The 15,993-nt window shown below is 37.7% G+C and overlaps 1 protein-coding gene across 1 annotated transcript in view; it reads right to left on the bottom strand.

Annotated features, from left to right (window-relative positions):
* The window catches only part of LOC103075697 (contactin-associated protein-like 2), a gene marked incomplete at its 3' end in the record, with an annotated part of 1,289,195 nt that overhangs the window by 785,265 nt on the left and 487,937 nt on the right, over positions 1–15,993 (bottom strand). Inside the window, exon 8 of the mRNA XM_007450234.1 lies at positions 10,195–10,366. Coding sequence (XP_007450296.1) covers positions 10,195–10,366 — 172 coding nt within the window. The remainder of the gene's footprint in view (positions 1–10,194; positions 10,367–15,993) is intronic.

Here is a 15,993-nt window from a genome sequence, read left to right as displayed (position 1 = left end):
TGCAGATGACATGATATTATACACAGAGAATCCTAAAGATACTACCAGGAAACTACTAGAGCTAGTCAATGCATTTGGGAAAGTAGCAGGATACAAAATTAATGCACAGAAATTTCTTGCATTCCTATACACTAATGATAAAAAGTCTGAAAGAGAAATTAAGGAAACACTCCCATTTACCATTGCAACAAAAAGAATAAAATACCTAGGAATAAACCTACCTAAGGAGACAAAAGACCTGTATGCAGAAAACTATAAGACACCGATGAAAGAAATTGAAGATGATAAAAACAGATGGCGAAATATACCATGTTCTTGGATTGGAAGAATCAACATTGTGAAAATGACTAAACTACGCTAAGCAACCTACAGATTCAATGCAATCCCTATCAAAACCAATGGTATTTTTCACAGAACTGGAACAAAAAATTGCACAATTTGTAATGGAAACACAAAAGACCCTGAATAGCCAAAGCAATCTTGAGAAAGAAAAATGGAGCTGGAGGAATCAGGCTCCCTGATTTCAGACTATACTGCAAAGCTACAGTAATCAAGACAGTACGTAACTGGCATGAAAAAAGAAATGTAGATCAATGGAACAGGACACAAAGCCCACATATAAACCCACACACCTATAGGTAACTAATCTATGACAAAGGAGGCAAGAATATACAATGGAGAAAAGACAGCCTCTTCAATAAGTGGTGCTGGGAAAACTGGACACCTACATGTAAAAGAATGAAATTAGAACAGCCCCTAACATCATATACAAAAATAAACTCAAAAGGGATTAAAGACCTAAATATAAGGCCAGACACTATCAAACTCTTAGAGGAAAGCATAGGCAGAACACACTATGACATAAATCACATCAAGATCCTTTCTGACCCACCTCCTAGAGTAATGGAAATAAAAACAAAAATAAACAAATTGCACCTAATGAAACTTAAAAACTTTTGCATAGCAAAGGAAACCATAAAGAAGATGAAAAGACAACCCTCAGAATGGGAGAAAATATTTTCAAATGAAGCAACTGACAAAGGATTAATCTCCAAAATACACAAGCAGCTCATTCAGCTAAATATCAAAAAAACAAACAACCCAATCCCGAATGGGTAGAAGACACAGACATTTCTCCAAAGAAGATATACAGATTGCCAACAAATACAAGAAAGGATGCTCAACATCGCTAATCATTAGAGAAATGCAAATCAAAACTACAATGAGGTATCACCTCCCATGGGTCAGAATGGCCATCATCAAAAGCTCTAGACACAGTAAATCCCGGAGAGGGTGTGGAGAAAAGGGAACCTTCTTGCACTGTTGGTGGGGATGTAAACTAATACAGCCACTATGGAGAACAGTATGGAGGTTCCTTTAAAAACTAAAAAGTGAATTACAATATGACCCAGCAATCTCACTACTGGGCATATACCCTGAGAACACCATAATTCAAAAAGAGACATTTACCACAATGTTCATTGTAGCTCTATTTACAATAGCCAGGACATGGAAGCAACCTAAGTGTCCATCAACAGATGAATGGAAAAAGATGATATATACAATGGAATATTACTCAGCCATAAAAAGAAACAAAACTGAGTTATTTGTAGTGAGGTGGATGGACCTAGAGTCTGTCATACAGTGTGAAGTAAGTCAGAAAGAGAAAAACAATATCATATATTAATTCATATATGTGGAACTTAGAAAAATGGTACAGATGAACCTGTTTGCAGGGCAGAAATAGAGACACAGATGTAGAGAACAAATGTATGGACACCAAGGGGGAAAGTGGCAGGGGGTGGGGGTGGTGGGATGAATTGGGAGGTTGGGATTGACATGTATACACTAAGATGTATAAAACAGATAAGTAATAAGAACCTGCTGTATAAAAAATAAATAAAATAAAATTCAAAAATTAAAAAAAATTAAAAAGTGAGAGAGTGGTATGGACATATATATACACTACCAAATGTAAAACAGATAGCTAGTGGGAAGCAGCTGCATAGCACAGGGAGATCAGCTCAGTGCTCTGTGACCACCTAGAGGGGTGGGATAGGGAGGGTCAGAGGGAGAAGCAAGAGGGAGGGGATATGGGGATATATGTATATGTAGAGCTGATTCACTTTGCTATACAGCAGAAACTAACAACAATGTAAAGCAATTATACTCCAATAAAGATGTTAAAAAAATAATAATTTTGTCACTCTAGTACTTTACTTGTACTTAAAAATGAAACCACTTTGAAATCACTTCAGAGAGGCAACTGACTTCAACATGGGTTCACCTGGCTTCTGTTTTTTTTGCTAAGATAGATGACTATGGTTTAAATGTTTACGTATCAACAGGATACTCCTCTCTGGATCCTTCTATAGGAAACCCAATGGCTCTGGCAATAGAGTTAAAGACTAAAGGGGAGTCTGGGTTTAGCTTGGAAGGCCCAGAAAACTTATACATAGATCCATGCTTTTAACACCAGAAATGAATCAGACCTAGCATGAGGAAACAGGGCTTTCCAGAAATCTACTAATAACTAATTTGATTAAGCTCAAAGGAGGAAAGAACACAGCCATTTGCAGTATAAAATGGATGGAATCCCAGATGGGGAGTCAGCTGAGATAAGTGAAGAGACAAAGTAAACACACCAAGAATAAAGAATCACAATATGAACTGTCATATATGAAAATTAAAAGTGAATTATGTAACTAGTCTTCTTTTGTTCTTTATTTTGAGCTAGAGATCATGTTTTAGGACCCTGAATACCTTCTATCCTAAGGGTGTTTTTGAAGGGTGTTTCCCAAAAAGAAATCGAGCTTCATGCCTGGAAAATTGCTTGCTGGCTCCAATTCTCAGGGAATGAGTTCCAGCTGACCTGTTCTTTGCTCCTTTGAAGTCTGATGGGATCAGAGCCACAATGAAGTCAGAAGTGAACAGGCATGAAGTTCTGAATAATCTGAAGTTTATCTGAGGGACTTTCTGCCTCCTTTACCACTTTTGCGTAATTATCATGAAGTAAGATATTCCCGGAAACCTACAGTTTTGTAACAAGAATCTAATGATAGAAGACAAAATGTTTCCCAGTGTAAAAGAAGCACTAGCACAGTTTGACACCAGCCTAAGTGACCACATGAACATCTGTAAAGAAGAATGGAAGGAACCGTCAGCCTGCAAATCTACGGAAAGGTGCCAGAGCCACAGGGTGGCAATTTGCAGGTAGCAATATCCAGGTGAAACAGAAAGGAAATCTGGCATAAATAGTGTCACTGCAGAGATACCCATGTTTATGAGAAAAGCCTTCCTTTCCCTATAGCGGAAATAATTTTTAGATATTTCAAGTCAAAGTTTTGATTTTATTTATTTTTCTTGTTCAGTGATCAGTGACATGTTTCACAAGGAGTGGGGGCTAGGACAGTTCACCTCTGGACCCTGGACTGGAACAAAAAGTTAGTAGACATGCAGATTCAATTTTGGGAAGATGTTCTAAAACCCTGGGGCTCTGGGGTTGAAAGAGGTCTGTCTTTGAGGACAAAAGAGAGGAACATAGTGTATCAGCACAGCATAAGGTCTGATCAATGACCCTCCCCCTCCACTGCCTCAGCGTTAAAGCTCCAAGAAGAAATGTTCACTGAGTGGTCTTTAATAAGTGTTTATTGACTGAATGAATCTCAACAGAGACTTCGAAATCCTCTGGCAGTGGTGGCTTGTGCCTTGCTTTCCGCCTTTGGGAATCTGATTTATAAGAGGCCCCATGTCAGCCTGAGGTGTACAAAGTAGATACAGAGCATGCTATGCTGAGTCAGAGGGGGGCCTAAGATAGTTATCTCCACTCCCCACTCCCACTCAGCTTGTACACAGTTTGCAAGAGATCTCAAAATCACTGTGTGTCCCTATGGGGGTCTATAAAAGTGCCTGGATGGCTGGTAGACCAGAAAGGGGACTTCGGAGAAGGTCAGTGCCCAGAAGGTACATGGACCTTGAGTGACCAACCATCGTCAGAACTGCGGGGTTTCTCCAGGTAAAGCGTTCTCAATCCTAAAAGCAAGACAGTCCTTGACAAACTGGGACTGGGACAGGTTACCTTCTTACCCAAATCCCAAAACATGAGCCCAGCAGGAGCCACAGCCAGGAGGAAGAACTGCCAGAGCAGTGGAGAGCCCAGGAGGAACGTGAGTAGATCACGTGGAGCAAAGCCCAATCCTCTGATGATGTTACATAGTTAGCTGGGCCTGACCCAGGGGCTATGCTGGAGGAGTCAAGGAGGACACCTGAAATGGGACAGCAGCCCCGAATGGGAGCTTGACCTCTGACTAAGTTTGAATCCCATATTGACCTATATATATAGTTATTAGGGTACCCGAAGGTATGTGCTCCGATATTTATTTTTTGCTGCTATTGACTGGAAATGGGAGCTTATGAACATATGAAGATCAGGTTTAGAAAAAAAAAATGTTACATGTATTCTTCATCTCAGGACTGTAAATCTTAAACTTTCTTTTATAAGTCATGACCTCCTTCTGAATTGTTAGTTATTAATCTATTTATTCATTGTTCACCTTTCCAGCAGAGTTAGCTTAGTTTTGAAGCACCTCACACTGTATCTATCCAACCCTCATTTAAGTGCTCTTATAAAAAATCATATACTTTCCTTTCAAGGAAAAAAATATTGAACAAACTGCGTAGGTGTTCTTGAAAAGAAAGCATTGAATTAAAAACCAAAAACCGGGTCTGTGATTATGCATTTCCATCCAAAAATAAAATGAAGACTTAATTACTAACTCAGAAATAGGATCCAGTCTCTTCGCAGTTTCTCAAGGGGTAATTTTGTGGGCTGTACTTAAGCTGGGATGTCTACTCTTCCTTTTCCGCTTTCTGTGCTATCCAGAACGTTTACTGGTTTTGTTTCTTAATATATTTACAAGGGAGGTTATAGAAAAGGTATAAAGATTCTAATTCTAATGAACTACTTTTACCAGGTTTTCTACAAGATGCTGACTAACGATATGAATTTGCTTTGGCCTCTAAACAGTCATTTAGTCCCCAGGTTCCAATCTCTAGGGGACATCACTGGCATGCAACTTAATATATCCTAAAATAAATTTATCATCTTTTCTTTCAAAGCCATTTCCATAATTAAGAATTTGTTGTTCTGTGTTCTAGTAAAAAGATGGTATTGGTTTATTTTAGACATGGAAGATGAAAAAAGGACAGGTGCTTTCAACTCCAAGAAAAATAATATTTGACTCACAGTGACTTAAATAAACAAGGATTGCTTTTTTTCCTCACACAAAAAGGAGTGAAGGTGGTTGCTGACTGAGGTTCACTGGAGCTCAGGTTTTCTTGATCATACAGCTCCAGGCATGGTGTCTGCATTTGAACAAGGACGGTGGAGAGTAACAGGGGACCTCTGTATCAGAAAAATAAAAGTTTTCTCAGAACACCTTAGCTGACTTCTGCATACCTCTCATTAGCCAGGACTGTGTCACATCATCACTGCAGATGACAAAGAAAAAAAATCTCTCCCTGGCAGCTAATCTACGAGGGTGATCTTAGGATTGATGTAAGTCACAGATAGCAAAACGGACTTTACTGTTACTCACAAAACAGAAAAAAAATTGCCAAACCAGTCATGAACACCACTTACTTCAGCTCAAAATATTTTAACACCAGCTTTTCCATTCCATGTGACGTGAATCAGAATCACAGACAAACAAGCAAGAGCTCTGCAGGGATTCACAAATTCTACCCTCTACTGCAGCAACTCTCCTAGTTTATAAATTATGACCAGTACCTGCCAGGACCCTCCCAGGACTGACTCAGAGCCCCGATACCCTTTCCTCACTCCCTTCCTCTCCCCACCTCCCTCTGAGAAGATCCTTGGTTCTCTTTTGGTTCCCACTTGCAGGAGGAAGTAAATAAACCTAACTTTAGTTATAGGAGTGTTTTTGCAGGCTTTTGCCTCTCAGATTTTCACACCCAGAAAGAGGATAGAGAGAAGTGGGTCGAGGACAGGAGTTGAGTCTGGTGCCTGAAGATGTTTGCCACAGGGAACCAACAATGTGAGGGCGCAAAGGAGCAGATAAAAAATGGTACTCATGCAAGGTGAAACAAGGAGATTATCTGCTAGATATCTTACTGTTTACGGAGAATATTCTAGCAACTGAGGGTTTGATGAAGTCCTCCTCCCTAAGAGCAGGGTCTCACTCGAAGGGTAAGGCTACAGGCTCCTGACATTGGAAGAGGCTTCCTGCCCACTACTCACCCTCTCCCTTTCCATTTCTTCTGCTGTTTATGAAATACAGCTGAAGAAACCAGAGGTCTTCAATAGATAAGCACAACATTTTGTCAGACACACCACCTCATTGTTTAACCTGCAGATGTGTGCTTGTATGATACATGTATCCAACTGCCTTCTTGAAATGTCCACTTAGATGCCCAACAGACCTTTCTTTCAACTCATGCCCAACAGTGAATTCCTGATTTTTTTCTTCCACCCCATGACTAGTCTTCTCTACCACTAGCCTTCCCATTGGAGGACATGGTAACTCCTTCCTTCCAGTTGCTATTACCAAATCATTTCGGTTTATCCTTATAACTTCTCTTCCTCTCATGCCTCGAAACCAATCCATTAAGAAACCCTACTGACCAACCCTTCTCAGTATATTCAGAATTGACCACATGATACTACCTCTTGTGCTAACAGCAGCCCAGTCTTAGGCCACCAGCACCTCTCACCTGGATTACTATGACAGGCTCCCAGCTTCTACCTTTCGTCCTCCCACAGCCAGGGTTATCCTTTACAAATGTAAGCTAAAGCATGCCACTGCTCTACTCAGAAACCTGCAATGACTCCCTCGTTCTCTCACAATAAAAGCCAGATCCTTACAGTTACCTACAGGTCTCCAGGCCCTGGCCTCTAGGATTGCTCTGGCCTCCTCTTATGCGGCTCTGCTCCTCGTCCTTCCAAACTTGCCACCCTGGCCCCCTGCTAACCCTAGATGATACCAGGCAGCCTTGTTGCATTGACTGTTCTCTCAGCCTGTGATGCTCTTTCCCCAAATTGGTGAATTCTATTACTCTTTCAGGTCTTAAACTAATAATTGAGGCTAACTCTGACCAACCTATTTAAACAGCAACTCAACACCAATCTGTTGAAATGCCCGTCCTCCTTGATTTGCTCAACTTTTTTTCTTTCTTTTCTTATAGCACTTATTCCTTCTAACTTACTATAATATTTATTTATCACGTCTGTGCTTCCTCCCCTTCCCCCAGAATGTGAGCTTCGCAGGTGCAAGGATCTTTGTCTGTGTTGTTCAATGATTTATCCTAAGTGCCTAGAACAGTGTCTGACACCATGGATGCACTCAGAAAATACTACTGAACAAATAATTCTATAGCTTGGCATGCTTGCTCTTTCCTTGATTCAGTGCTGTGTTCAGAAAGCAAACAAATAAACAAAACAAGGCACATGTAAATCCACACCCAAAAAAAGAAAAAGAAGTTCAACTCATAGGATATTTCAGTATGACACATAGCAAGACTCCTTTAGAATCATCTTCCCTAACTATTTCCCTAAGTTCTACTCATAAAATCATTGCAGCTGCTCCTATAATCTCTAAACATTTTATAAAAATCATGCCTGTGATTTCTATTTTTTTACCCTATATTTTCATTTATGCTCTTTAAATTTTTTCAAAAATAGCTCTCAAATCAATCAAGCTGAAATTTGAAAGGATAAAAGTAAGAAAGAGACAGTGTAGGCTTGCTTAGGGAGAATTTAGGTAGTCTGAAAATAAAATGGTAGAGATCAGGCAGTTACAAAGTTTCAGTCAGTGAGGAGGAAAAGATCAAACCAGAGAAGAGCTAGGGATGTATCATTAAAATGTTATCTGATGGGTCACAGCTATGTGAGGACAGGGTAACGTCACTGGTACTCTCATATGCAAAGACACAGATTAAGGGTGAGCTCATCAATGAGCCCCTCAACGGTTTGAATAAGGTGAATACAGCCCTGTATCATACATGCAAAACCACAGCACTTCACAGATTAAGATTCTGAACTGGGCACATTTTGGGTGAATAAAGGAATCTGCTATTTCACACATTGGTAATTAATGTGCAGAAATCATTGCCCTGGTGATCATTTCAAAATATATGTAAATATCAAATCATCACATTGCACACCTGAAAGGAATACTATGTTATGTGTCAATTATACCAAAAAAAGAAGTCACTGTGCTCAAAAAGTAAGACAAGCAGAAAACGTATTCAGTAGTGGATTTAGGAAGTTTGTGATGCATCAGCGGTGACTACTTCCCTGTAGCCATTCTTCTGGGTTATCACCCTGGAGGATAAGAAAGACATATTCCTTGTTCTGTCAGCTACAGGATACTTGGCAACACAGACAGTTGCATGACGCCATTTTGGCAAAAAAACTATTTTGTATATTTCTCTACCTGCCAAAAATTGAAATTTGCAACCCCTATTCTACATCGTCTCTTGTGTTGTTCTCCTTACCAGGAGTGCCTGGTTCGTTTACCAAAATCTTCTTCTGGAGATATTTTAACTCCCAATCTCGCCATGGGGGTAAAAAAGTAAAATCTCAACACCTCATCCGCACTTCTTTGGTAGCAAACAATTTAAATTTAATGCCCAGGAAACATGCGGTTTGAAGTGAAATAGCAACATCACCATAAAATCTAGCAGTTTACGAAAGCTGGATGAACTAACTTGGGTATTATTGACAGAAATTATTGTATCATTAAAGTTACTGACATGAAAAATGAACAAGGTACTAAAATGACTCAATATACTATTACTAAGAAGGAAAGTCTTCCTCTATGGAAAACCATTATTAAAATTTATGAATACACATCTAATATCAGAATATATTATCTTAAAACATTCATCTCTCAGTTTTTGTGATTATTGCCACCACTTGCTTTAGGCAGAAATACCAGCTATTACATTATTGATGGTTCAAAAATTAGGAGTATATTTTTATTAAAATTGTTTGCTGTTCTGTTTAAATATAAACTGTTTAGGCTATCAGGACCCATATCTGCATATATGTAATAAAAATAAGCACTATGTTATGTTCTATTATAAACATATTAAAGTTTTAAAAAGGTACATTCTACAGACATCATAAACTGTAATTTACCATTCATGTGAATACTACTTTATTAAGATTATATGGAAGCAAGCTTATTTCATAATGGATGATTTTTGTATATTTTTAAGATTCATTATATGTCTTTGGATGACTTCCCCAAGGATCCCCTCTTAAATGAATTAAGATTATTAGAGACTTAAGGTCTGTACTTTACTGGGGGCTGGCTGAGACTTCTAGAACTTTTATCTTCAAAATATAAAATTAATAAAATTCTTTTCAGAATAACATAGGCCTCTCATTAAAGATTTGAAAATAGGACAGAATATCACCTAAATTCACTGGGTTAAATTCAACTCAAAATTAGATGTAGTTTGTTTGTGGGCAAAACATCTCAAAATGAAATTTTTTCAAGTTGGAACGAAAGGCACTTTTTAGAAGTATGTTAAGGTAGTATATGTAATGCTGTCATAATATTTCATATAAAGGTTGTATCTTTCCACCATGTGAGAGGTCAACTAAGTTTTTACAAAAAGTTTCTCCCCAGACTTGCAAAAACTGACAAAGATGAGATCTTGTAATAATATTTCAGTATGTCTGTTTTGTAAGCAGACTCAACTACATTAAATATTCTACTTCAGTAAATCCCCATACTGCCTGCCAACACATTTTAATGTTTCTTTTCCTTCAAGAGGGGCCTTTAGAGGGAACCATATACTGAGGATGAGTCATGACCAAGACAAGAAGAAGAGGGGCATTTCTGCTGTGGGCATCAGAAGCAAAACTAAAAATAAACTAAGTTCCTTTTCCAGCTGCTGCTTGCAAAACTACATGCATAATGCTCACATTCACCAAGGGAGGCTGAAATGGGTTAATGTGACATCACATATTGTTCTGTCATATACAACCATGTCCTGATATAAACATCACTGCTAACATCACAAACAAAAGCCACAGGCACGGCAAATGGCTCCTGTCTCCTTACCCCTTACAGGGTTGTGTGTTCGGGTGTTTCACTTGTCCTACAACAAAAAAATGAACTTTGAAAATTTGAACAATTCGAGGAAGGATGAAAGACCGTTTACCTGTCTATGATGGCACACATATCAATGCTGACATTTGCAAAACTTCCTGGCCTCCTTTGTGCCACTTCGTATAAATTTACAAGTTGATCATCCACTTGAATGAGCTGCATGCATCCTTGGAATGAAGGCTGAAGGACAGAGTGACTTGAGTTATTCATCTGGTTCAGATAACCTGTGAGAGAGAAAAAATGGGAATGTTGAATTCTGTGTCCAGCATGCTTCACTAAAATTCCTCTGGGTGTTTTCCCTGACCACAGCCATCGTATCCAACTACTGTGTTTCACTGATCCTTGCTGTTGTACTCAGCGTGGAAGAATGAAGTCTTTTGAGAAAACGGTATTATTTCAGGGGAAGCTGTTAAGGGTTGAACCTAGGCAAATGTTTGCCTCTGGTCTATGTCTATGAAGCATCCTTCATATTTTCTCTTTTGACATCTTCTTTTTCACTCTGTCACATCTCTGTCCATCTGCTCACGGCTATACTTCTTCATCTGACCCTGTCTTCAGAGATCAGGATGTAAAATTTTAGACCTTTCCCAACTATCCAAGCTCCTTCCTTTTATGTCTTTAATATTTACTGTTATTCTCTTAATTCCTCAGAGGTCTGTTATTCAGATGTCAAGAAGCTAAACTTACTATTATCAACTAAGGTGGGTTTCTTTTATAGTTTAATATCTAATTCAATCCAAAGAGACATTTGCATTACAAATGATTTCCCAATTTATAAAACCCAAAGAAACATAAAGAGATAAATTTAGGCATAAGGGTCAGCCACCTTGCTCTGAATATTCATCTCATATAAGGTACCTAACATGGTATAGGTAGCATAAGTGATAAGAAGTGAAACTAAAAGCTTAAAAGAATGAATAACAAAACAAAAAAAGAAAGTTTCTATTAGGGTTAGCAACTACTGGTTCTATTACAGAGTAGGATATACATATACTAAGGTTGAGATCAGATAATTTTAAAAATTTTATTGCAAAGTAACTTTAAAATAGCACCACAAATAAGTTGCCTTTATACTTTTCAATAGAAAAAATCATAATTCATATTATGCATAGAAAATCTGTAGGCCATATGGAATAAAATTTCCTGATCACATTAAATATCTCCACAAAGTCCCCCAAATGAACTTCACCTATCAGAGCAAATTTAAACTGTAGTAATTTGTCTGCTTAAAAATCTTAAGTTATTCACACATTCTTTTCAATCTAATATTATATCTATAGCAAAAAAACAATTTATACAAAATGGGTTGGTATCAGGATGTGCCATTAATTGGATAAAAGGGAACTTTCAATAAAAACATTGTCCAAAAAATGACCATTAAGTGATTTTTTATTTTATTTTAAATATTTATTTTATTTAATTAATTTATTTATTTTCGCTGCACCGGGTCTTAGTTGTGGCATGCGGGATCTCAACTTGCGGCATGTGGGCTTCTTAGTTGTGGCACGCGAACTCTTAGTTGTAGCATGCATACGGGATCTAGTTTCCCCACCAGGGATCAAACTCGGGCCCCCTGCATTGGGAGTGTGGAGTCCTACCCACTGGACCACCGAGTACGGAGTCCTACCCACTGGACCACCAGGGAAGTTCCCATTAAGTGATTTTTTTTTAAATGTCCTCTTCTGTTTGACTAGTAATAGTAGTTTAGAACAATAGAAATCTCCTTCTCCCTTTATTAATGGGTTACAGTAATTAAAATCTAATAATTATCAATTGAATCCTCTTTAAGGATTAATCACAGAAGTATATACAATCATTTCCTATCAACATAGTAATATGTAAAAATATGATTATACTTAATTTCTTGGCTTAAAAATAAATAAGGCTCTATTTCAATGTCAAACATGTGGCTTTTTTTTTTCTTTTCTCTTTTCTGAGTCACTTTTTTTTTTTTTTTTTTTTTTTGCATTTGCATTGACTTAATCCTCTCAGAAAATTGCTGATCTTAGCTAAGTGGTCTATTTAGACTAGCTATATGCATACATATGATTTTCACTCTGTCTAATCAAGATAAAATTGAATGGAGTTTAATGTCTAAACTTAGCAAAGAGAAAACATCCAGCTGTAACTTTACTGACTATTCTTAACAAGACAATCATATGATTCTGTTTTTTGAATACTTGGGAGTCTCTAAATATCCACACTTGCTTTGAAGTATTCCAAAATGGGTAAATCTATTGTGAGAACAAGACCTTCTCAGAAGCAAGGCAGCTGCATAACACACAGATCACTATCAAATGGGTATAGTTAAGTTCATAAAACAAGACTTCATCAGTCACTCATAACAATGTTGTTTGGCCCTGATGAATTCTGGAGTTTGAAATTGTCAATTCCTTTCATTTTCTACACAGGATACATTCTAGGAGAAGATAATTATAGTACAAACTACTACATGTCCATTATAATGTAGACATGGAGCCTCATGGCTCATGAAGAGGTTGTCAGTAATAACTGAAAGGAAGGTGAGGAAGCAATGTTACTGGAAATGGAAGAAAACTGGATCATTGCTATGTTGCAGTGGAAAGTTTAGCAAAACTGTGATAATGTGGAAAGGAAAACACTGTACTTAATGAACTGCATAATCTAGCTAAGGACATTTCCACACAGAGTACTCTGGCGTCTTCTCTTTGTTTATAGTAAAAGGAAAAAAGAAGAGAGAAAAACTAAAGACAAACTGTTCAATATAAGGAAGCTAGGTCTTGATGGATTTGAAAATAAAATATTTTCTTAATTTCAGTCTCTCCAGATGTTGAATGCAAAAAAATTAAGAAATCACTTCATGGCAAATTTCTACTACCAGGAAAACATGATCTAAAGATGATAATGAGGTGTGGCTATAAAATCCATATTAAGACCTCAGAAATGTCTTAGATGGTGCCTCCAAGAACCATTCATTCAGACAAATTAACTTCTAGCCAGCTTACTGGTATGTCTTACAGAGCCTCTGAGTTAAACAATAATGGTTCTAATAATCTTATGGACATTTTCCCCTCAGCATGTCAGCGGAAGCCCAATGTGAAAAAGAGCTTAACTTTATGAAAGTGTGGATATGGCTTTTGTTTAATGAAGTAAAGCTAAACAGCATTCATAGGAAGCCTACACATTTTTAAGAGAACTGTACTAGTAGAATGTTGACCACTCCCTTATAGTTAGCAATGGGTTAAAGATGTTGAGTCTCTGGTACTGAAATTCCAGGTGCTCTAACACCCTCCTATGCTTGAAATGGAGGACAGCATATTATTATTTATTTCTGTTATTGTTCCCTGTATGTACAAATATAATTTCAGTAAAAAATCTTAATGTAATAGTGTCTGTGATACTTTCAGTGACTAAAGCTTAGGATTTAACCTACTTAGTAGATTAACAGCAGGATTGTTTGGAGAAAAAAATTTGCAGCTGGGATTTTGAGGGTCAGAAATGAATAGATATAAAATGGATAGAGGGTTAAACTCAACTAAAAGTGGCCAAGTTATTATAAAAATTAAAAACAGTAAAAAAGTAAACTTTTGCTTGTTTTGGCTTAGACTTTTAAATTTATTATACCTATGAATTTGAAATAAAAAATACAATGTTTATACATGGGTTGTAGTTACTGGTGATCTGACGATATGTTGTAATACCCACAGTGAATTGTAATTGTGTCATTCTCAATTGCATCTATCAGTGAACTGGGTCATTATAATTATGTTACCTTACTGGCATGTTTGAGATTTCCATTTCAAGACTTGGCATATAAAAACTTTATACCTGATTTGAAGTCCTTTCAGCATTTAGTTATTCTTGTTGACAAAAGAAACACATGCGTTTTCAAGGTTTTAAAATTTTAACTCATATATACATTAGTGAAAAGCATGCTGCTATTTGTTTTGACATTAAAATGCCAATCTAAGTTGCTGTAAATTACAATGGTAACTTGATGGGACAAGAAAAGCAAACAGGCAACAGGGCTGAATATTTTACATTTCTAAAACGACATGCATACAAGATGTCTCTATTTATACTTATTTTAAAGTTGGGAAGTTTGGGAGGTTGAGAAAGGCTGGTAGAATGCTGTAAAGATGCTAAAAACCATTTAGGCTTTTCCTTTCAAAGTAACCTTGGAATATTGTGCCAAGTGTCTACTAATCTCTACTGTTTACCAAACCTTCCTAAAGAATTCGCCCTGGTGGGGTCGGGCCCAAGCAAGCAGTGTGTTAGAGTGAGCCAGGAGTGAGCCCAGTGGTGCTTGGTGCCTGCAGTAAGGACAGCCAAGCACATACCCATCTGGCACGGCAGGGAGACTGACTACAATACAGATTGATTGAGCAAATAAATAAATAGATTGATGATAGTGGGAGCCAGGTTCACATTGTCAGGAAAGGAGGGTGCAAATGAAAAGAGGGAGATCTTGAACGGATCCTATGGGTTTGGATTAGAATTTAATCTATAAGTGTGCACTTGTGGTTTTCAGTATATAGAGATAGATACAGAAATAAATCTAGATGGAATTGTGTATATGCTCAATATACAGGTGGTTCCTACCATCCACTGAAGATGGTCCAGAGAAGGATTATACCCAGAAGAAATGAGTCCCCTTACAGTTCAGATCTTAGTTTCTCTACTGAATAAAACCAGGACTCTTTGGAGAAAGGCTGATCCTAGAGCTGGGTCACAGAAAGCACAATACGAGCCTGGAACATTTTGCTGCCCAGGAAAGTAAATAAGTGCTCAAAGAACGATGGTGTCATGTCAGAATGACATAGGGGCCAGTCTTTAGAGGGCTCCTACTGCTCCTATCTGGACAATTTTAAAACAAAGTAAATAATTTGAGCATCAGAAAGATATTTTGAGTATCAAAAGGATGGAAGGAAGGAAGGGAGGGAGGGAGGGAGGGAGGGAGGGAGGAGGGAAATAAGAGGAAAAGGAAATAATTTATAGATATATTTCATCAAATAACAGGAATCCATGAGTCCACTTGCATAAAAATGAATAAACAGAAGAATAGAAATATCTTCCTGTGATAACTAACAAATGTAAAAAGCATGTTGGAATTAGAAAGGTACAATCTGGCAACCCTCATAGTAGTAATCAATCCAGGCAAGAAATATTAACTGATGCTCAAATGAGTGGGTGAAATTTGGATGATAATAATAATGCCATTCGAGAACCTTATTTTGGATTAAATTATTTCTCAATAAAAGGAAATTATCCTGTCTCCATTTCCCCATGTCCCACTTTATTCCACTTTAATCTGCATTCAGTACCCATGAATTGTCAATTAAATTGCTCTTCCTAATTTCAGTGATCATTTTCAGGTAACCAAAGGACATCTTTTACCCTTTAACTAGACCTCCCGGTGGCATTTAACACTTGATCCTCATTTTATGTTCTATGTTACCAGGCCAGGGTGACTTTTGTGGTCTTAAAAGACTGACTATTCTGAATCCTGCCCACATTCCAATTTCAATTCATATCCCTCTTAGCCAGATTTTTAGATCTAGGGAGTTCCTAAACCCTAAAAATATTAGGACACATGCAAACACTCAAATCCCCTTCCAAGATTTAAAAATTAAAACAATATTAGTTAAACCATTAAATAAGTATAAGAAAATTCTACAAAAGATTATTTTCCCTCAGTATATACTTTATGCTTCAAATAAATTTGTCACATTTAAAAATGGTTCTGTTATGGGCTTCCCTGGTGGTGCAGTGGTTGAGAGGCCGCCTGCTGATGCAGGGGACGTGGGTTTGTACCCTGGTCCGGGAGGATCCCACATGCCGCGGAGCGGCTGGGCCCGTGAGCCATGGCTGG

Source organism: Lipotes vexillifer, unplaced genomic scaffold (assembly GCF_000442215.2).
Source record: "Lipotes vexillifer unplaced genomic scaffold, Lipotes_vexillifer_v1.1 scaffold940, whole genome shotgun sequence".
In the NCBI taxonomy this organism is placed as follows: Eukaryota; Metazoa; Chordata; class Mammalia; order Artiodactyla; family Lipotidae; genus Lipotes; species Lipotes vexillifer.
This window is presented reverse-complemented; position numbering and strand designations above follow the sequence as displayed.